The following is a 21,315-nucleotide window of genomic DNA, read 5'->3' on the forward strand; positions in this document are numbered from 1 at the left end:
GCACTGACAGAGCCGAGCAGTGAGGACAGCGGGGGATTACAGCAGGGAGAATTCAAGCAGCTTGTCACACAGACGCCGGCTGGGAGGTGAGTATGGAGGGTTATATTATACTCGGGTCAGCTAATACTCGAGTATATATGGTATATTTAAAAATACTAACATCCTGCTTTTTTCCCATGCTGACCATTAAAGCCCCTTTTAAACGGAATAATTATCCTTAAAAATAAAAAAATCACTATCGTACAAAACCAAACGATAATCATTAAGCACAAGCACGGCCAACGTTTGGATAACGAACAATAATTTGCTCGCTTATTGTTCATTTTATGCAAGCATAAAAATCATTGTTTAGTAGTTTAAAAGTCGTGTAAAAAAAGTGATCGTTCAGTCGTACCTATTCAGTAGCACAGATCCCCAATTGAATGAAGAGGGAATGACGAAAAAAAACGTAAACTATTATCCACGTGTATAAACCAACGCCATATTAAAGCAAATTACTCTGTCATTCTTCTCTCAGTGTAAAAAGACACCAAGTCTAATAATAGGCAGATACTTCCTCTTCTGCAAAGCAAACTTTTCAGCAGTCATCTCATTATCATCACGGGAAGGATTACAATGAAATATAAACATACAACAGCCCTATATAGATAACGCAGGATAATAGGCAATTGTCACAGCTAATCTATTCTGCCTCTCTGCAAAATGACCTCTGCACAGGTTAAAGAACAGGTCTAGTCTTCCCATCATAAAAGTCAACTGCTCCCCTCCCGTCCATTGTGTCTATGGCCCATGAGGCTGCTGTAAAGCATATTGCTACTGAAAAGGCAATATGGCAGCCCACAAGTCATGTAGAGCCAAACAATAAAAGCATCTACAGTCAGAAAATAGTAACAGCTTAGAAAAATGGAAAATGCTTCACTATCTGATTCTGATTGGTAAGAAAAAAATAGGTGATAAGTTCTCTTTAACTGCTCTTCTTGCATAATTAAATATCACACAGCGGCCACTGAGCACCAGCAGTGTGAATCAGGCTTTGGTAAGAAGTCTTTTAAATTATTTTTTTCTTCACTTAAGTCTATGGGGATCTAAATGTCACTCATGCAGGCACCACAACTTCCTGTTCTGTTTTCTGAATTTGCCTTAACTTTTTTTTTTTTTTTACTTTTTTTTTTTATTTCCCAGTAGAGGATTTGAACCTGGGATGCTATGATTGCTCTTATAACAGACACCAGTACTTCTTTACTGCAATGCATTTTGACTTATAGCGATCACAAGTCAGGGCGGACTCAGATGCCAATTACATAGAGGAGGGCTGATGGCACTACAGAGGAAGCGCCCTACCTCTGAACATTTTACGTGCAGTGATCAACATTAATCGTGGCATGTTAGGGGTTAACAGTGGGGATCGGTGTTCTCACCGATCTCCGCTGTTGCAGCAGGAAGCCCGCTGTTGGTCACAGCCGGCTCCCATTACAGATAACGCAGGCCCAGCTTTTGAGGCCATGCCATCAATTGGATGTAAGTCCATTCATGGGAACCCCTTCACCTCCAGGGTGTACATATAGACTCAGGGACAGGGGTTAAAGCCATCAGCTGTATATGGAAGGGCATTATATTACTATATTAAAATCAGAAATCTGTACTCCTGGTAGACAGAGCCATACAATCCTACTTACCGAAACAAAGCATTGCAGTCAAAACTAGATGGCTGGCAGTTGACTCTAAGCTACGAGCCATCCCAGCTGCTGCCATCATTATTTATGTAGTGCCATCATATTATGCAGCAGTGTACATTACATAGAAGTAGAGGGCGAAATACAATAGCTACAGAAAAAAGTGGAAAGTATACATGAAGGAAACCTACATCTAGGAGAGGTAACTTGGCCGCTGTACAAGCACAATATCACTGCCACTTTGCTGATACAATGTCACCAATCGCTTTTGCTCAGAGCACTTGAAACGTGTTCATACGAGTGACCGATGTAGTGTCAGAGCAAGTAACACTGACCGTAACTAAACTGCAGCTCAGGAGAATGTCTTTACATGGAGGGTTTCTACAGCACTTTGTATTTCTGTTGCATTTAAGATGAAAAAGCCATTAAATTACAAGTCACTACTAAGTCAACATAACAAAACCGTATTACACGGCACGGTAGAGAAAATAACCTCATTGACATTAGTCTGTGCACTGACACTTAGCCAACACAAGTAAGCAGAGAGCAGGACTTCTGTATTAGGAGTCCCAGTAGATGTCCGCTGCATTAGTGATAAACGGCATGCTCCTGCCAACTGTACCGCTGACTACCCGAGAGCAGAAAACCCCATGTCACAGATTGTTTAGCCATAAGGCTTGGTTCCACTTTAATCTTAATGGATTGTACACTGTACTACCCTGTTTCCCCCGAAAAAAAGAAGGACATGGTCTTATATGAATTTTTGCCCCAAAGAAGGCACTAGGGCTCATTTTTGGGAGGTCTTATTTTACTTACCCAGCAGGCTCGATATAGGTCCTTCCTGCTGCTCTCCAGAGCCCCGACACAGTTTCCGAGATCCTTGGCCACCCACAAAGGATCACTTCCTGGCTTCAGGATTCACAAGTCACGTCTCCACAACACAATGGCTGCGATTGGATTTTCGAGCGCCGCGGCTCAGCCAATAACAGCCATTGTGTCAAGGAGGCTCGATTTAGGAATTGGTTTAGCCTTTGCTGTGTGGGTGGTGGAGGACAGCAAGAACAGTGCTGTGGGCTCTGGGGAGCAGCAGGAGGGACCTGGACCGAGCCTGCTGGGTAATGTATTCCTGTAGACTTTTTTAAAGAAATGTAGCTAGGGCTTATTATCAGGGCAGATCTTATTTTCGGGAAAACGCGGTACTGCTTCTACAATAGTAGCCATGAATAGTTCCATAGCTTCTGTCAGGACTATGCTTTCCATAAATTTAATTTCTGAATATTTTACTATAGACAACTAAATGACAACATTCACAATGTTAAAAAGGTTATTAGTAGTCCTGGAGAATACATCTTCACGATAGGTTTTCAAATTGTTGATCAGCGAGAGTCTGCCACTTAGGATCCCCGCCGATCAGCTAATCCTAGGGCTGGCTATCAATGTGGACACTGCTGACACTGTCCAGATTGAAGCAGCCCATTTGGTACTGCAGGGATTCAGTAGGAGCTGTGCCTGTGGTACCAAACCAGGGCACTACAATGTTAGCTGCACTATCCACACTGACAACTACCACGGGAATCAATTGATCGTTGGGAATCCCGAGCGGCGGACCCCAGATGATCAATTATTGATGACCTGTCCTGAGGAACGTTAGCGTCCAGGAGAAACCCTTTACTTGAAAATAATTCTGCACACCGATACAAGCACCTAAATAATTTACTTGCAAAATTTTTCTTCTTACCTTGCATCCAGAAGCAAGGAGAGGGCTGCGAGAAGTCCACACCAACAGGCATTGATCATTTCTTCCCAAACAGTTCTACCAACTTAAAAGAAGAAATACACGTTAAGTATGTTCTAAAAACACCAGGAAGTCCAAGGAAACTACTTAATGCTTGTGACAGTTCACCACCATCTAAAATATTATTTTCAAATGGAGCTCTCTGGGTCAACTGAACTGCAGTTTCTTTAACAGGAAATGGAGAATACGACATGATCAAGCTTCTTATACTATGGATCTCAATTCAGTCACTGACAGCCAATCTCAAGAAGATAAGCTACCGGTAAAGTTTACATACAGACCCCTCCTGGATGAGGAATATATTCTATATCTACGCCTGATGCTAAACAATAAGACGGTATTAGTGTATCTTGACGCCACCGGAAGCTAGGGGTTTGACAGGAGGAATGCCCCTCTCACACCCCCCAGCTCCCGATTGGGCCAAGAAACGAAGATCCTAAAAGCACAGTGTGCATGGATTGCTCCCAGCGCTTCAGGGTTACTACACGTAAAAAGCTGTTAATATTACCTTCAAATGCTCCCATGATACCGCTGTAACATGGTAGCATAGACATGTCATAATGCAAGTCTAACAACTGTAGTAACCCTCAGCCGAAGGCTGCAGCCCTGGGAACAATCAATGCACTGGCTGCAGTGTGTCACGTGTCAAAAGTGTGGTAAGCGGGCGCCCGCTCACCTCTCCGTCCTGGGCGCCGCCTGACATCTCGGTCCCCGCCGCAGCCCTCCTCTAACGTGTCTGTTCCGGGCCGCGGCAGTGAGCTGCTAAGTGACGGCTGCTCCCGGAAAACCAGTTACACTTGGGTTTGCGCTGCCTGCTCACCACAGCGGCCAGCGCCTGCAGAGAGAGGGGTGTTCCGCCTTCTGCCCGGCAGCCGCGAGCACTGCGCACCAGAAAGCTACTTTTCCCTGGGCCTGCACAGTGGGCGCCGATGCATGCTCTTTGTATCATTCTTATGTTCTGTTGCTGGACCAAAGGCGGCCTCCGCTTTTGTTGCCGCCGGGGGAATTACTTGCTGCAGGTGCTGGTCAGCGGCGGTAGCCGCTGCATTTTCTTTCCTAAGTAACTTTAGTGAGCTTGCAGGAACTGAAGCCGAAGACTCTCTGCAGCCAATCACATAGAGGGGGCGTAACCGACCTGTCAATCTGTACTCAACCAGGAATTCCTGGTGGCGTCAAGATACACTAATACCCAAGAAGGCTTTAAAGTCTAGTGTCATAGAATACACTATCAGGAAATCCCAACATTTAGGTCTAGGAAAAAAGCAGTGAATATGAGGCCAAGCTCATAGGAGGTGATGCAAAACACAAAAACAATATTACATATTTTAAGTGCATTCCTACGGAAAAAAAAACAATTTTGGAAAGATGCTTAATGTGGTGTAAAAAACACAAAAGAAGGTATACTCCCCTCACCTGATCCCATGGAGCTCCTGTTCAGACAGTGCCCAGTCTACTGCTGCAGCAGCCATGCCATCCTGACCATGGGAATTGTGATCACTGCAGCCAATCACGTTAGCCAAAGTGAATCAGCGACTGGCTGGAGTGGTTTTTTGTCCCTGTTGTTGGTGAGGTCTTTGCTGCAGCAATAAGCAGAGAGCAGCGGGGGACCAGTCACCATCTGAATGGAATCGGTAGGGGTTCGGGTGAGGCGAGAAGTACTCCTTTGATGTTATTCCATCATGCTGAGCAAATTTCCAAAATTGCCTTTGCCTGCATAACACCTTTTAAGAGTCTTCTGCATCAAGTGAAAGGGTTAAGCATGTAAAAATGGCTGCACATCCCAAGGAACCACAGAGTTTATGAATTCACCCCAAAAAGTGTTATTTTTCAAAAGGTAACCTGGTTCTTCCTCAGGTGGATCTGAAACAGTTTTGACATCTTTATGTTCAATGGTGTGTGATGGAGGCTCTTCTGCTGATATCTGCGAGTCTGTTTCAGCCTGGCCGATCTCCCCTTCTATCATAGTAGTGATGCCTCGTACCAGATCTAGCAAACAGTGGAATGCCACAGACATAGCATAGCCGTCTGGGATGGTAGGAGGCTCCACCTTGTCTAGCATTTCAAGACTGCAATAGAGAGGAAATATGCAAATCAAATCACTAAACACAATCTAATATAAATATATATAATGTCCTATCAAAGAGGAAAAGAGCAGAAGAAAATGTGTTCTGCGTGACAAAGAGCAAGTGAAGCAAAATTAGCACAAACTAGCTTACACTGTTGCTCCCCCGAGACACAAGAGCCTGTAGTTCCCTATTGGAGAATTTGGGGGAACAATTAGGGCGCTATTACACGTTTCCCTGACAATTGCTGGGCTGAACCTGCAAGCGCAGTTACAGCCCGGCAATTAGCACTATTAAACGAGCCTTAACAGCTCCCACTAGCGCTTATAATATAGTAACCTTTGGGCTTAGACAGATGGGTATGTTTCAGCCCCGTTACGCAGCTGTGAAAATCACAGCCACATAACGGAAGGAAAATGAATCCACTGATTTCAATGGTTTCGTTTCCACTACTGGGATTCCCACGCGCTATTATTACGCGCAAGAAGAGATAGGACTTACCCTATCTTTCTCGCATGTAGGTAATGTTACGTGTAAGATAAGGCAAGGCCTATCTTCCCGTTTTTTTCCAAAGTAGTCCAAAAAATCCATTTGTTTTTGCTCTTCGAGTTTACTTGCTCTCTGTGATTTCACATATGCCCTTAGTTAGGAGGACATTTACAGTTATGAATCTACTATAAAAGTTTACCAAAAATGGAGAAAAAAAAAACAAACTACTGGCGCCTTAGTAAATCATAAATCAGAGCACTAGCCAAGGTTAATTAGATTCAGAAAGGTCACCTAGGGGTGCAACAAATTCTGTATGTGACAGCAACATTTGCATACAAGAGCATTTAATCAAGGGAGCCTTCCCATAGTGGTTTTCCATCCATTGTGTGATTCTGCCTGATGGTTACGTCACAGGTGCTGAACGCAGCGTTGTGACGAAACCCCAAAATGTAAATGAAGGGAACCATTCGCTGTCGGGGTTCCGTTTGTTCCCGTTGTATTTGGAGTATAGATTAATGTAGTCCCCTACGCTATTCTATACTCCAAATAAAACGGAAACAAATGGAAACCTTGTCCAACCGGACACTGAAGAAATGTCCCCTTGACTGGTGACAGCGAATGGTTCCTTTTATTTCCATTTGGGGGTTCTGTCACACTATTTTCGGTAGGGAACTCCTAGATGGAATCCCACAGCGTAGTCAAAACAGCTGTGTGAACACTTATTATTGGGGCATTCTCTTTAAACCGCTGCACAGTCAGCCCTAGCCGTATATATTAGGCACTTTCTAGGCTTCTTCATATTAAACACAACCTAATTAAAAGCCTGTATTTTTCCTTATATTTAGAAACCTCATTGCAACCAGCAGCTGTTCGTATCTGAGATAAAGATCAGGTTAGACCCCACTAGACATGGATATAACATATCCAGCTGACTCACTGGCCAAACAAGTGGTGTAATGCTTTCAGGTTCAATAACATTGGGTAAAACCATGCTCTCATTGTAATGTACTTACTAGGTTGCTTTAGCGCTGCCCTGTACAGAGATGGTAATGATTGGAATCCAGGTGCCTCGGTACTCAAAAGCAGGAAGAACGCTCGTATTACCCGCCGCTGCCGCCATCCCTGCTGTAGCCGGGTTTGTGGCAGGAGCACTGGAGCTAGATCCAGCTGGAAACAAAGCAAGCATTTTACCAATATGCAGATACCACTAGTAAAGGTTACCATCTGCCAGAAAACAAACTAGCAATGATACGACATTAATTCAATTAATTCGATGCACCTCATAGGCTTTTCAATAGCCAAGCCAGGATCCTACTGCACACCGGTGAGGGGCAAAAATCCCAAAACGGCTGTCTGTATGGTTTTCTGGATTTTGGTTTTCAATTCCCGATCATTGTTATAAAGACCTGTATAAAGGGTCGGACATCGAATTGCAGGAACGCTGCCCTCCAATAGGTGGCGCTGCTGAGGTATTTTTCCATCTCCCTTATTTGCATAAATTTCCCAGAGGAGCATGCATGGCCTTATAAGTCTCCTCACTCACCTTCTAGGTGCTCTCCTTAAAGGGGTTGTCCCGCGCCGAAACGGGTTTTTTTTTTTTTCAACCCCCCCCCCGTTCGGCGCGAGACAACCCCGATGCAGGGAGGTAAAGAAAGCTCACCGGAGCGCTTACCTTAATCCCCGCGCTCCGGTGACTTCTCTACTCACCGCTGAAGATGGCCTCTTCCTCCGTGGACCGCAGCTCTTCTGTGCGGTCCACTGCCGATTCCAGCCTCCTGATTGGCTGGAATCGGCACGTGACGGGGCGGAGCTACACGGAGCTACACGGAGCCCCATAGAAGACTGCAGAAGACCCGGACTGCGCAAGCGCGGCTAATTTGGCCATCGGAGGCCAAAAATTAGTCGGCTCCATGGAGACGAGGACGCCAGCAACGGAGCAGGTAAGTATAAAACTTTTTATAACTTCTGTATGGCTCATAATTAATGCACAATGTACATTACAAAGTGCATTATTATGGCCATACAGAAGTGTATAGACCCACTTGCTGCCTCGGGACATCTCCTTTAAGGAGTGATGATACCCCTCCCAACCTTCAGTTAATCCAGCATAGTATGATCCAGAAATTACGATAATTGACATTTCTAACTCAGAAACAGAAAACTGAGCAGAGAGAAGCCAATAGGAGACTCTAGCAAGAGTGACAGGCACAGGACAGGAGAATTTAAAAAATTACCAATGGGGATGGAAGTTGTAGAGGCATTTCCAGTACTTGGTATAAGGAAGAGTGACTGAATGAAGGAACCCAAAGCATTGACAATGTCACGGAAAACTTTAGTGGAGTGTTGTTTCATGTCATAAGACTGGCAGAAAGACCTGGATATTAGAAGGAATTCTAGTTAGGTAAAGTCACACACATGAGATGCATATAGGCTGAACCAACAGTTTCAGACAATCAACTAATGCTGCACCACTGATACCTGCTGTCGGGCCCACTTGACCCCAACCCAACGATAAATAGAGGATATAAAAATTTGGCAAGATGAATTTTGCCTGCCCAATCATTTTGTCCTTCGGAGAAAGGAAGCTGGCAGAGACGAACTGGCATTGGCTTTCTATCCTCTCTACATTTATACCGTGTTTCCCCAGGGTCTTATTTTCAGGGAGTGTCTTATACTCTCCTAGCAGCGGCCGTTCGGTTGCCTCCTGACAGGGTTGCGGTGCTCCGGCAGGCTTCCGTGCAATCCTTAATGCCAACAGAGCATCTATTGCTGGTGACGGGACTTGAATACCCCGCCTCCAGCAAGCAATTGCTCTTATTGGCTGAGGCAGAGCTCCTGAATCAATCAAAGCCAGCGCAGTGGGAGGGAACTGAAGGGTGCCTGCTAGGTGAGTACTGCTTTTTTTCCCCATATAGAGTAGGTAGGGCTTATTTTGGGGGTAGGGCTTATATTTCAAGCCCTCCCAGAAAATCAGGGTAGGGCTTGTTATGGGGCACACACGCTAAAACATATGCTTTTGGCCTAGCATGCATGTGAATTCTGGTGTTCGGCGAGATAGCCGTTTGCTGAACGAGTGTTCAGCAGACATGCAATATGCATGGGCACTCTTAGGGATACAAAGGTCAAATTCAAGAGCAAATTTTGCACTAAGGGCTCATGTCTATGACCATGTTTTCAACGCGTACCATGCATGCATTGCATGGCCGCGTGATACGCGGTAAATGGAGTCAATGAAAGTCAATGGACTTTTATTGATCCATGCACATGCGCATGTAAAACACAGTATCGTTACGCATGAGAAATTCATAGCAGCATGCTCTATTTTTCTGTGTACCACACAGCGTGAGCCCTATACATTTGTATAGGTAGCGTATGAAACACTGTCCATATGCAATATCTTGCATATGGGTGGCGTTTTCATATGCATCCCCGCACTGAAACAGAGCGGGCAATATATAGAAGTTAAAAAAAAAAATGCTGCGCGTGTCCGTGTGACATGCGGGCATGGGCAGTGCCCCCGCAGCTGTACACGATCTCTGCTGACAGAGCCACTTACAAAATTGGTAAAACGCTGTGGGGGGAGACCCACAGGATTTTACCAATATATTTGTGGGTATGAGCCCTAAATCTGCTATAAACATATGCAGAAATAAATCACAATTGTGCAAATTTCCTCCATTCTTGACAAGGAAATTTAAACATGTCCAAGATCCACCAACATTTCCACCAACCACCACTGACTAAAAATATACTGAAAAATGAAAAACCAAATGACTAAAGTAATGAGAAGATACAATACAAACAACAGTGACATTTGTACGTAACGAACCACAAACCTGAGCAGCTGGGGTTGCACGCAGAGCCGGTGTATAGACTCCACAGCCACAGCTCGGAGCCATTGTGGTTTGTCAGCATCCAGAAATTTTACTAGCAGTGATAGAAAGATCTCACACTCCGTCACCTACAAAAGAAACCGGATTTACTCAATTATTCTTATACACCGTAGCGTCCTGCAAGTCACAGGAAGCGTGGATTGTGTAAAGAGACTGGAAGGAATGTAGACTTTAGTGTAGATGAACAGAACTTGGAAGCTGTGGTGTGCACAGATAGGGGAGCCCTTTAAATATCTGACACCAACAGATCTCTTTGGAAAGGTACTTGGAGAGGAAGACGTAGCTACATAATCACAATCATCAATACTTAAAGAGCCACTCTGGTGAATTTTGTTTTTCCTTTAATATATAGCTAGTCCACCCGATACATTTAAGTCGCTTGTATTAACCTGGTTTAGTTATTCCTTTCTATTTGAAACTCCTGGAGTAGTTCTTCTCAGCCGGGTGATGTGTAGTGTCTTCCCTGCAGGAAGAGATGGTACTTGCTCTAGCTGGTCATGTGATGCTGTGCAGATGCATCATGGAAGTGTTAGAATAGTATAGAGAAAGTGGGCATGGAGATATGTCAGCATAAAGATGGTGCCTGAAAAGTATCAGACAGGATGCTGCATTGCATGGAAGTAACTGCAATATACATAGGAGACTCCAGAGTGTGACAGACAATGAGATGAGGCAGGCAAAGGATGGAAAAATGTGTTTTCACCAGAGTGGCCCTTTAACTGCTGCATGAAATATGCTTTTGTGATAAATATTTTTTATCTGATGTACGTGTGTGTACACCGTATTGGTTTCCACAACGGTCAGTGGTGTATAATTGTCTGCAATGCCTAATGACGTGTTAACCAACTAAGATCTTGAAGTGGTTGTACACAATCTGAAAAGAGCAACAGCTCGGATATTGCAGTACATCACTACTGACCTAATAGGGCTTCAGTACAAGGCACATCCTATGGACAGATGTGGCATTGTATCTAGGAAAAAAGGCAGTTCCTATTCACAACCCCAATTCCATAAATGTTGCATTAGTGCCTATGGCATGGGCAGCTTACACATTTTGAAAGGCACTATCAATGCTGAGCGGTATATAGAGGATTTAGAACATATTCTCCCATCCAGACAATGTCTCTTTCAGGGAAGGCCTTGCATATTTCAGCAAGACAATGCTAAACCACATACTGCATCCATCACACCAGCATGGCTTCACAGAAGAAGAGTCCGGGTGCTGAACCGGCCGCCTGCAGTCCAGACCTTTCAGCAATAGAAATCATTTGGCGCATTATAAAATGATCAATTCAGTAAAGACGACCTGGACTGTTGAGCAGCAAGAATCCTAAATCAGACCAAACTGGGACAACATTCCACTCCCAAAACTCCAGCGATTAGTTCTTCACTGCCCAGACATTGTAAAATGAAGAGGGGATGCTGCACAATGGTAGACATGGCCCTACCCCAACTTTTGTAGGATGTGTTGCTGCCGTTAATTTCTAAATGAGATCTTTTTTTTTGTTAAGCTGGAAGAATGTTTTCCTTTCACCTTCTGGTATTTGTTCTATGTTCTACTATGAATAAAATATCGTTCTATGAAATTTACGTACATTTACACAGCAACCCAACTGTTTTGGAATGGTGGTTGTAATAGTACTGGGCAAATCACATACCATCAATAAACAGAGACAACGGGAGTTTCTACTGGTCTACTCTTCTCAATCCATAGAAATTTCTCTCATCTACTGTACCGTAGATTGTGGAAAATGAAAAATAAAATGTAATATCTTACCAGAAGACCATAAAATTGCTTAATAAGTACAGACACAACCCGAAGCAGTCTCATACAGATAGGGAAATAAGGCTTCTCAACAGGAGCAGGAGAAGAATTACTAGTGGAGCCTTGTCGGAATTTAATATTTGGCGAAAAGAGTTTAATCACAAGAGGACACACACGTTCTTTCAGTAGAAAACTAAATTCTTGGTGCTGAAAGAAAAAAAAAAAAAAAGAAACAGTGACAACAGACTCTATACACTCAACCAAAGTTACAGAAACAGCATCTGTAAGGCCTCATGTCCACGGGGAGAAATCAGGCCCACGCAGATTCTCCATGCCGAATCCCGCAGCGGGTCCCTCCTTTCCCGCGGACATGAGGCTAAAAAAAAAAGATTAAACTTACCTGTCCAGACACTGCGGATCTTCCCTCCGTCGCGGCCGGATCTTCTTTCTTCAGCCCGGCACATGTGCTTGGCACGCCGGCAGCGTGCCGGGCACTCCATCTTTTTTTTGTACTCCTGCTCTCCCACGCCGGAGAGCAGAAATTCACGTACGGGTGTTGCGCAGATCCGGATGGCTTCCATAGGCTTCAATAGAAGCCTGCGGGAGCCCCACACTAAAAATGGAGCATGCTGCAGGCGTTTTCCCGCAGACACAATCCGCGCCTGAAGGGAAAATGACATCCGCAGGTATTTAACTACCTGGGGGTGTCCAATGCATCCCTATGGGGCGCGGATCATGCTGCGGATTTTAAATCTTATTTTACCAGTGGACATGAGGCCTAAAGATTGCATTACCTGCAAGAAAACTTGTGGAAAGTCATTGAGGACCGATTCTAGGAGTTCCAAACCAAACGTCCTTGTCATTTCTGTCATTCCTACCAGCCAATATGGAGCATCAGCATTAACCAGCTGACACAAGTCCTATAGAAATCAAGGGAACCCATTAATCAGCATAAGAGAAACTACAGGATTATAAACATTAGCAAAACCAAAATTTTAATAAACACCATTTTTGCTGGCTGCTTCGTTCAACTTCCTATAGAAGTGTCTAGAAGACATCAGCAGTTCCTCCTCATAACGTCTTACCTGAAACAGCATATATGCATCTTTAGCACATGGCTTCAATGTGCTGACAGATCTTCTATTACTGTTTCCAGTGACCGGCACGGGCTGCTCCACAACATCTGCATATAATTAATTGAGAGATTTTAATCTTTCAAGAGATCTGGAAAAATTGTTGTTTGCACTGGTACAACCTCATATCATCATCATATTAACAGCCAAGACAACATCTGGATAGCATTAAAAGAGAACTACCAAATGCATTACTTGACACACAAGCATGAACATGATCTTAGAATAACTGCCATACATTTCAGATCAATTAATGGATAATTAACCTTCACTTGCCCATCTGTGCTTGCGTAAGCAGATTTTCCAAAAGAGTATTATAAGCACTTTTCACTTCTTCCTACAATTCCTTTTTCTCAATATAAAATCTGTCTGACTACTAAATACACCGCTCAAAAGAATTAACGGAACAGTAAAGAATCAGCGTATAACCCCAAATCACTCAGACATTAGGAATACCTATCTGTCCAATCAGGAAGCATAAGTGATTGTGAATCAATTTCACCTGTTGTGGTACAAATAAAAGCTATAACAAGTGTACTGGAGAGGTAACAGCAAGACAGACCCCAAAAAAGGGAAGGGTTTTGCCAGTGGTTACCAAAAATAATTACTCTCTGCTTATCCTTCCTGACTGCATCCTTGTCACTACTGACCGCATGAGGCAGTAACTACAGCCCTATCAGGTTGTACAAGTAGTCCTCGTCCTCCAGGATGTCACATCCATACATGCACAGCCTCAAGAGCATGGGGCAGATATCAGGATACGGTCCATTACATGGGCAGAGTTGGACAGGGCTGTAGAAGGGCATCAGTAGGAATAAGAAGAGCCCTATAAAATCCCCTCCTGTGGGTTACTTGTCTGCATGACTCCAATGGGATGGCATGAGGGCCCATCGTCTTGTAGTGGGACCTGTGCTCACAGCCCAGCACCATGCAGTCTCATTGGCATGTGCTAGAGAACACCAGATTTAGCAGGTTCACTACTTGCAACCCATTCTCTTCATAGATGACAGCAGGTTCACATTGAGCACATCTTCTGTTCATCAGGTTCCAATATGTGATTTAACCCTTTGCAATCCAATTTTGGATTCAGGGTTTCCTAGGGGGTCTTTCTCTTTCTGCCATTACACAATGGCGCCATCTGCTGGCTAGACAACAGAGCGGCCAGTAACCTACAGTAAGAATACCCTGCTGGATGTCTTCTGCCATCGGAGCTGTACAGCCTCCAATCAGAATGTCTTTAGACATCAGACAGTGGATTGGAAAGGGTTAAGTGTCCCCTTCATTTATTTGAGCAGTGTATTATATGTCTCTGATGGATCACATAAACATAATTCCTCTATAAGAATAGTATAAGATATAATCCTGTAGCTAGATATTTCTGTTACACACTTGCCATGGCGCTCCCCGCTGTTCTTTTGATCCCCTCTCAGAACATCCACCTGATGCGTTTAGTCACTTCCACTGAACGACACTTATTGGCTGACCTGCACAATAGTAGGAATCGCTGCGCCAGCTGTGTACAAGAGGATGCAGGCAGCTGGATTGAGCTAGTGAGTGAGTATAACTACAGACACTGAACACATCATTGCCGATAGCGATTAAAGAGAACACAAAGGGGAGTCATGGGAAATAATCAACAGCAATATCTAGACACGGGAGCATTCTTTGAAAGGGATTCCAATTCAAAACTCTTGTTTTTTGTGTGATGCAACAGAGAAATGCGATATTTTAAAGGGTTCTAGATCAGAGTTCAAAATGCTCTTAAAAGCAGGAATTGGGATAAAATAAGAAACAAAGCAGTACTTCCCCTTTAATGGCCTTCTTCATTCCAGTTTAGCACATCCACCCCAGACGCTGTTGCTCCGGTCCTAGAAGCTCCTGCTCCTGCCACGTGCCATTCTTCACTACCATGACTTCCTTCCAGCGTCATTCTTGCCAGGCAGTAAGGTGCATCAGCATTAACTAGTTGGCACAAGTCAATGAATGGCATATTATCACTGAGGCCAGTGATCTGTTGCAGTGGTCATGTTAACAAAGGAGCGTAGCAAGAGCTTCTGAGACTGAGCAGAAGGGACCAGGAGAACTGCACTGTAGAACTTGTAATTAATGAGCATTTCTTCACTTTAGCCCATTGCCTACCCTTAGGAGCGTTTTAAATACTCCTTTAATCATGGAGAAGCCCTTTAAGAAAACATTAAATATATAGAAAACCAACTGTATTGATTTTAGCAGTGGAGAGAAAGTCCACTGGGACCAACGAGAAGGCCAACGAGACGATGCAGAGAATTTCTAGCTATAAAGAATGGGCCAAACCAATGTGCACAGCCATGTTTACCTTTGTGTCTTTCATCTTCAGCCACCATTCTCTCAAACACCACGGTGACTACTTGCCTCACCGTGGCCGCAGCCGTGTTATTGGTTATGTTGTCTTTAGTAAAGTGTAGTCTGAAGCACAGAACAATTGCCTGTAAAATAGATTAGAAATGTTACAAAAAAAATCATAGTAAATGCAAATAAGAAGAAAAACTGGCTCCTAAACACTAGACCCTAAAATGGGATTTTAAAATATGGCTATAAGCACCCAAAAAAATATCTATAAATAAAACCGAAAACTAGACTTTCTAATTTATCTTTTCCATTGGGGAACAGACCCCATCCACTTCTCTCCTGGGTGTCCTGCAGCTCTTTGTAATAAGGGCGATCACTGGGGCCAATCAATGCTGACTATAGTGACATTTTATCCAAAATCCCATCTACAGCAGCAAACGATCGTCACAGTCATGACCTCATTTGTAATTTATATTCACACATAGCATGAGGGGGGCTCAAGAGACCAGTGGTACGGTACAAAAAAAAGGCTATATCCACACAATAGATTTTTGTGCAGATTTCATGCCAAAATCCGTGTCCCATTTATTGGACCATGAGTTTGGATTTTTCTGCTGCAAATTTGAAGTCTGCATTGAAGAAAAAAAAAGTGACATTTCACTTCTTGCCACGGATCCACGCAAAATCCGCATAGGAGATTCTACAAGCAGATTGTGTTTGTCACAAGGACTAAATACATGCAGATTAGTGGCAGAATACGAAGCAAATATCTGCGGCTTAGCTAAAGCTTTCTGCCACGGTTTTAAAGGCAAATCCACGCAGAACTATCCGTGTCAGATTATACCATATGAACAGACCCCAACAAAGCAGATTTTGAAATCAGGTGTTACATACGGTAAGAAACAATTCAAACAGTTAAAGGTGATTGTTCTGTACGATGGGCCAGCATCTTGTTCTAAATAGGCTAGAATACATAAAGCTGTACTGCATGAGACGATCTCCAGCCGATCCGTGGTGTATGCATAGATACAAAGTACTTTATTTGGTGCCATTGAGTGTGGGGATTCGTGATGGCAAGAGGAGTCAATACAACGGTATTTTAAAATGCCATTAAATAAGAAGTGGAAGTACTTTGCAAGGGACGTATGTCTATAAATCCTTACTGAAGGACCTGTCATTCAGCAGCCATTCCATCACAATTTCTCCCGTTCATAAAAGGGAAGAACTCCAATATTACGTTGCTCTGCAAACACAATTCCCCAACCTGCAGGTATTGTTAAATAAATGTAATAAACGGATTTGTGCAGAACAATTACCTTGGATAAGGCATCATCATGAACCACTGTGTTAGTCGTTAGGAGCACCAAAACAGTCTGTAGAAGCTTTAATTCTTCTAGCCCATTTTCCATCAGCTGCCATAACATGTTGATTATATTACCAGCAGCAACCTTTGGAGATGAAATAAAAACAGAATACGAAAAGTGCAACATGTGACAATGTATGATCAAAACTTAAACTGCTTAAAGTATATTAAAGAGGACCTGTCATGTCCTCAGATCTGTGGGTTGGCTACATAGCTGTGGCCCTGCAGACTCCACAAAGATGCCCCTCCTTCTAGTCCCTGCTGATCCCCCTTTTCTTTTACTCCCTGCTGTTTCCCAATATGGGTCTTCTTGGTTCCGATGTGAATGTGTCAGGTGGGCAGTAATTTTTATACTCGCCTGCTCCCACTATCCAGCAGTGTTACACATCTACAAGTTGGCACAAGGCACGAAAATCTGACTCCTTTCAGAGTCCTGTGTGTACATCTCCTATACAAGTCTATGGGAGGGCATGCGAGCGGGACTCTAAAAGGAGTCAGATTTTCTCCCCATGTGCCTTCTTCACCAGGTATCACTGCTTGATCGCGGGAGAGTATAAAATACAGCTCCCCGGTCACATCCCCTAACAGCACCGCAATTTATAGAGCTGTGGGGACACGACAGGTTTCCTTTAAGAAACGGTTACTAAACAGCCAACTAATAAGCTGCCCTCCATGTCTTTCCAGATGTATCCTAGTTTATTTACTCGTTTTATATAGTGCATACATATTGCAAAGCACTTTACACAGAATGTCCTCACTTGATTTCGGGCTCTGTGCTCAAAGGTTTATAAAGGACTTATTTCAAGTCCTGATATGTCTGTTTTAGCAAATATATATAATCTCTATATTTTAACCATTTCAGATCATATTTTCTTATAACTCTTCATTGTGCAGTTCCTCTGTTATTTCTCTTATGAATAGATAGACAACTGGGTGTGACCGGTGGTGGGAGTGTCCTACACTATCCAATCAGTGCTGCCAGCGTCAGGCAATAGGGACATACCCATTAACAAGCGGAATGGTAACATCCAGTTGTCAATTTATACTTTTCTAGAAGGAATAACAGAAGAACAGCTCAACACAGCGCTATATATCACAGGCAATACAATCATTTACTAAACACACATGCATAAATGACTGACAATCGTTCGGTGTACAAGGTCCTTAAGAAGTAGACTTTTCCCTATGGTGACGGAAAGGACCGCGATAGTCTGTAATCTTCGTACCTCTGACACCACTTCATGTGACATGAGCCTCTGGATAGCAGCGAGACAAAGCTGGGTGATCTTGGGTTCTTTTGTTCCGCAGCCCATAAGGAACGGTTGCACTACTTCTGAACTGTTCTCTTTCAAAGCTTGAGGAAAGATTTAAAAAAAAACAAAGTAACATTGCAGTTTGTTCAGAAAGGCGCAAATACAGTTTAGAATAGTAACAACATAACTGTTTAGACACAATCTCACACTTTGAGAGTATTAACAGAACATGGAGTGCCTCTGTGGTCCTCTTATCCTATTCAGTATCTATTGTTGCCTCTCTTTTGTTTTCCTACATACCTTACAAATGCTAATTAACCTTTTCCAATCCAATTTGTATCCTGGCTTTCCTAGGGGGCTTACTCTTTTTCTGCCGTTCTACAACAGCGCTATATGCTGGCTAAAGCCAGTACTGCATGAGATGACACGTTGGATAGGCTCCAACAGCAGAGAGGCTGGCAATATACAGTAAGAGAACCCCGACGGACGTCTTCCAACATCGGAGCTGTACCGCCTTAAATCATTAATGTCTTCAGAGGTCAGACAGTGGATTAGAAAGAATTAGAAATACTTAGGGGACCGGAACCTTTCCTAAACGGGGTTAGGCAAAGTATAGTGCGGCTGAACCTGGACTGAGGCATTTCCCCTTCTCTTTCATTTCTATTCTTCTTCTATATGAGCCCCATAGGCTGCTTTCTCATTCTCACCTTCCTCAATCGTCTCACCCTCTCTGTATCCCTTGTCCTTTCAGGGTTCCTTCTCTCAAGGGTCAGCCCTGTATAGGTTGCAAGGGCATTAAATGTTTATTAGTTTATAGATGTATGGTTATGTGTTATTGATTTCTCCTCTTTGCTCGGCTCCCATGGCCATAGGATGGGAGGCCTGCGTAGAGGTGACTTAACCATTTAAAAGTACTATCTACCAATTTTCCTTCCTTTTGTTTTATATGTTCACTACTAAACTGGATACGTGAAGGTAATGTATTGGCGAAGTTTACTCCACTATAAATGTTGTATTGAATAAAGTTTCTAATAAAAACTTATTGAATAAAAATATTTATGGCAGTGATAATCGTGCCCAGAGTTGGCATGCATGCTTCTAATATGTCGCAGCAGTTCCCTCCTAGGATGAACGTTGCTGTAGGTCCCATTTAAACATTGGAAAAAAGTAATAAAAAACCCTCTTTTCTAATAGAGCGTAACAGGATTCCTTGATTGCATCCTCTCTTAAACTAAAGTAGGATTGCTAATGTCCATTGATTTTAATTGGCACTGTGTAATTGCTCAGTAAAATGAGCGTTTACTATGCTCTTCCCCTGGTGACAGCAGCACAATAGCTTCACGCAGGAGGACACCGAGCAGATTGCCCCTGACAACAGTTTTAAATGCACCAAAGCTTTGCAAGCCTTTAAAAGGGACATTCTGGTAAAAGCACATTTTCCCATCCCTGCTCCATTCACCAGACTGCCCGTCACACACTGGACATCTATTGTATATTGCAGCCACTTGCATACAGTGCGGCCCCTTGTTAGATGCTTATCAGGCACCAGCTTGATGTTGTGACTATTACCTTCACTTTCACATCAATACTATAATGCCTTAGCACAGCATTGCATGAGAAGCTACAGGGCGGTACCATCCCTGCTGCAGGGAAAACATGGCCATTACATTCTGTATTCACCTACATAAGCTACGGACCATAAGTATACATTCAGGAGGATGAACTATGATCTCCTCTATTATAAGGCCCAATGTACACGGGCAGATTTGATTTGCAGCACCCGCGTGGATCACCCGCAAATCAAGCCGCCAATAGAGTAGCATGGGCGTCCGTAATTAACTAAAGCACACAGGTTTTGCGGTAGAGTCCATCTAACAGCATCACAGAGACTAAGACACTGACTAGAAACTGAACACACAAAGCCAAGTAAATCTGAGCTAGTTGAAATTGACATCACATTACCATCTGAGAGCAGAATGACTCTGGGAGTTTCAGATAGAAAGGAAGAACTAACCAAGGTAACACTAGCCAACTTCAACTACTAGGAGGTTAGCCACAAAAATGAATGAAAAAAAGAAATCACCAAAGTGGCTCTTTAAAAGTGGTTGTCCCACTTCTACCTGTTTTGTTGCAGGAAGCAGACAGCTCCGTACATTGCATAGTGGCCCGTGTTAGTACTGCAGGCTGAGTTCTATTGAAATGAAGCCTCTTGCCTGGATACAAGATGTGATACAGTCTGCAGTACCACTCGGGCCACTGCACAGTATACGGAGCTGTCTGCTTCATGCAACCAAACAGAAGTGGGACAACCCCTTTAGGCCAGGGTTAAACCATTATTCAGGTTGCATAACATCACACCTCAATTGTCACTGGCATCATACTGCAACCCAAGACATGGCTGCCATAAAAAAAAAAAATCCAACTTGCACTGCTGTCTATGCTGAGAAAATGTCAGGTCACATGTGAGGTCGCCTATAAGGGCTTGCTCCCAGTTGCGCTAGATATTTCCTTTGCTCCATTTCGGTTTTGTTCCCCATTAATTTCAATGGTTTTTTTTTGTTCAAAAACTGAAATATCCCTTCACTTCTGTTGTTCAGACGGAACAAATAGCACAATCAGTTGCATCTTTTGTTCTATTTGAAAAACAGAAGTGAAAGGGAACGGAATTAGACACAGAAACATTTCTGTTTTTGTAAGAAAAATCAATGGAGAACAAGACGGAAATGTTACATTTAGTTTGATTTCAGTTTCTCTGCTCCAAAAATGAAACACAGAAAACTAATTCTCTAATGTTAATGGGAAAAAAACGCTAAATGACAAAATATGTGGTTAGATCAGCAGGGTCGCACTTGTAACTAAGATATGTGAGGCCTTGGAAGAGTTCTTTGCAACACAGTTACCGTTTGAATCATACAGTCGTTAAAAATAAAAAATAAAAAAAATTAGTCATGCACCTAGAAGGAGTTGTCGGGATAGAATGAAAGTTTCTCTGTGTGATTGTAACATTGCTATAAGTAAGTGATTACAACGTCAGAGCAAAAGGATCAATTATTGCAGAAAATTGAACACTGGAAGGGAGACTCTAGTGCCCTGTTGTACCGTCCCAAGCTTGGATACAAGATGTTATACAGGAGGCCACGTAGGCTGTTGTAACACCTCTAGCTTGGATACAAGATGTGATACAGGCGGGCATGGAGGTTCTAGTACCCTGTTGTACCGCCTCTAGCTTGGATACAAGTGGGCATGGAGGTTCTAGTACCCTGTTGTACAGCGTCCAGCTTGGATACAAGATGTGATACAGACGGGCAAGTAGGCTCCAGTTACCTGCTGGACCGCCTCCAGCTGGGATACAAGATGTGGTACGGGTGGGCATGATGGCTTTAGTACCATGTTGGGCCGCCTCTCGCTTGGATACAAGATGTTATACAGGTGGGCATGGAGGCTCTAGTACCCTGTTGCACCCCCTTTAGCTTGGATACAAGATGTGATATGGGCGGGCATGGAGGCTCTAGTACCCTGTTGTACCATCTCTAGTCTGGATGCAAGATGTGATATGGGCG

The 21,315-nt window shown here is 43.4% G+C and overlaps 1 protein-coding gene across 2 annotated transcripts in view; it reads right to left on the bottom strand.

The window, feature by feature from the left end:
- MON2 (MON2 homolog, regulator of endosome-to-Golgi trafficking) overlaps positions 1–21,315 on the bottom strand; it is a 124,547-nt gene that overhangs the window by 83,284 nt on the left and 19,948 nt on the right. For both annotated transcript variants that reach the window (XM_066591480.1, XM_066591479.1), the window contains exons 3-13: positions 17,729–17,856; positions 16,456–16,587; positions 15,147–15,276; positions 12,764–12,861; positions 12,473–12,598; positions 11,691–11,885; positions 9,857–9,981; positions 8,255–8,394; positions 7,034–7,187; positions 5,308–5,534; positions 3,412–3,493 (exon numbers count right to left, since the gene is read on the bottom strand). In XM_066591480.1, coding sequence (XP_066447577.1) covers positions 3,412–3,493; positions 5,308–5,534; positions 7,034–7,187; positions 8,255–8,394; positions 9,857–9,981; positions 11,691–11,885; positions 12,473–12,598; positions 12,764–12,861; positions 15,147–15,276; positions 16,456–16,587; positions 17,729–17,856 — 1,537 coding nt within the window. The remainder of the gene's footprint in view (positions 1–3,411; positions 3,494–5,307; positions 5,535–7,033; positions 7,188–8,254; positions 8,395–9,856; positions 9,982–11,690; positions 11,886–12,472; positions 12,599–12,763; positions 12,862–15,146; positions 15,277–16,455; positions 16,588–17,728; positions 17,857–21,315) is intronic.

This window comes from Eleutherodactylus coqui, chromosome 2 (assembly GCF_035609145.1).
Source record: "Eleutherodactylus coqui strain aEleCoq1 chromosome 2, aEleCoq1.hap1, whole genome shotgun sequence".
Lineage (NCBI taxonomy): Eukaryota > Metazoa > Chordata > Amphibia > Anura > Eleutherodactylidae > Eleutherodactylus > Eleutherodactylus coqui.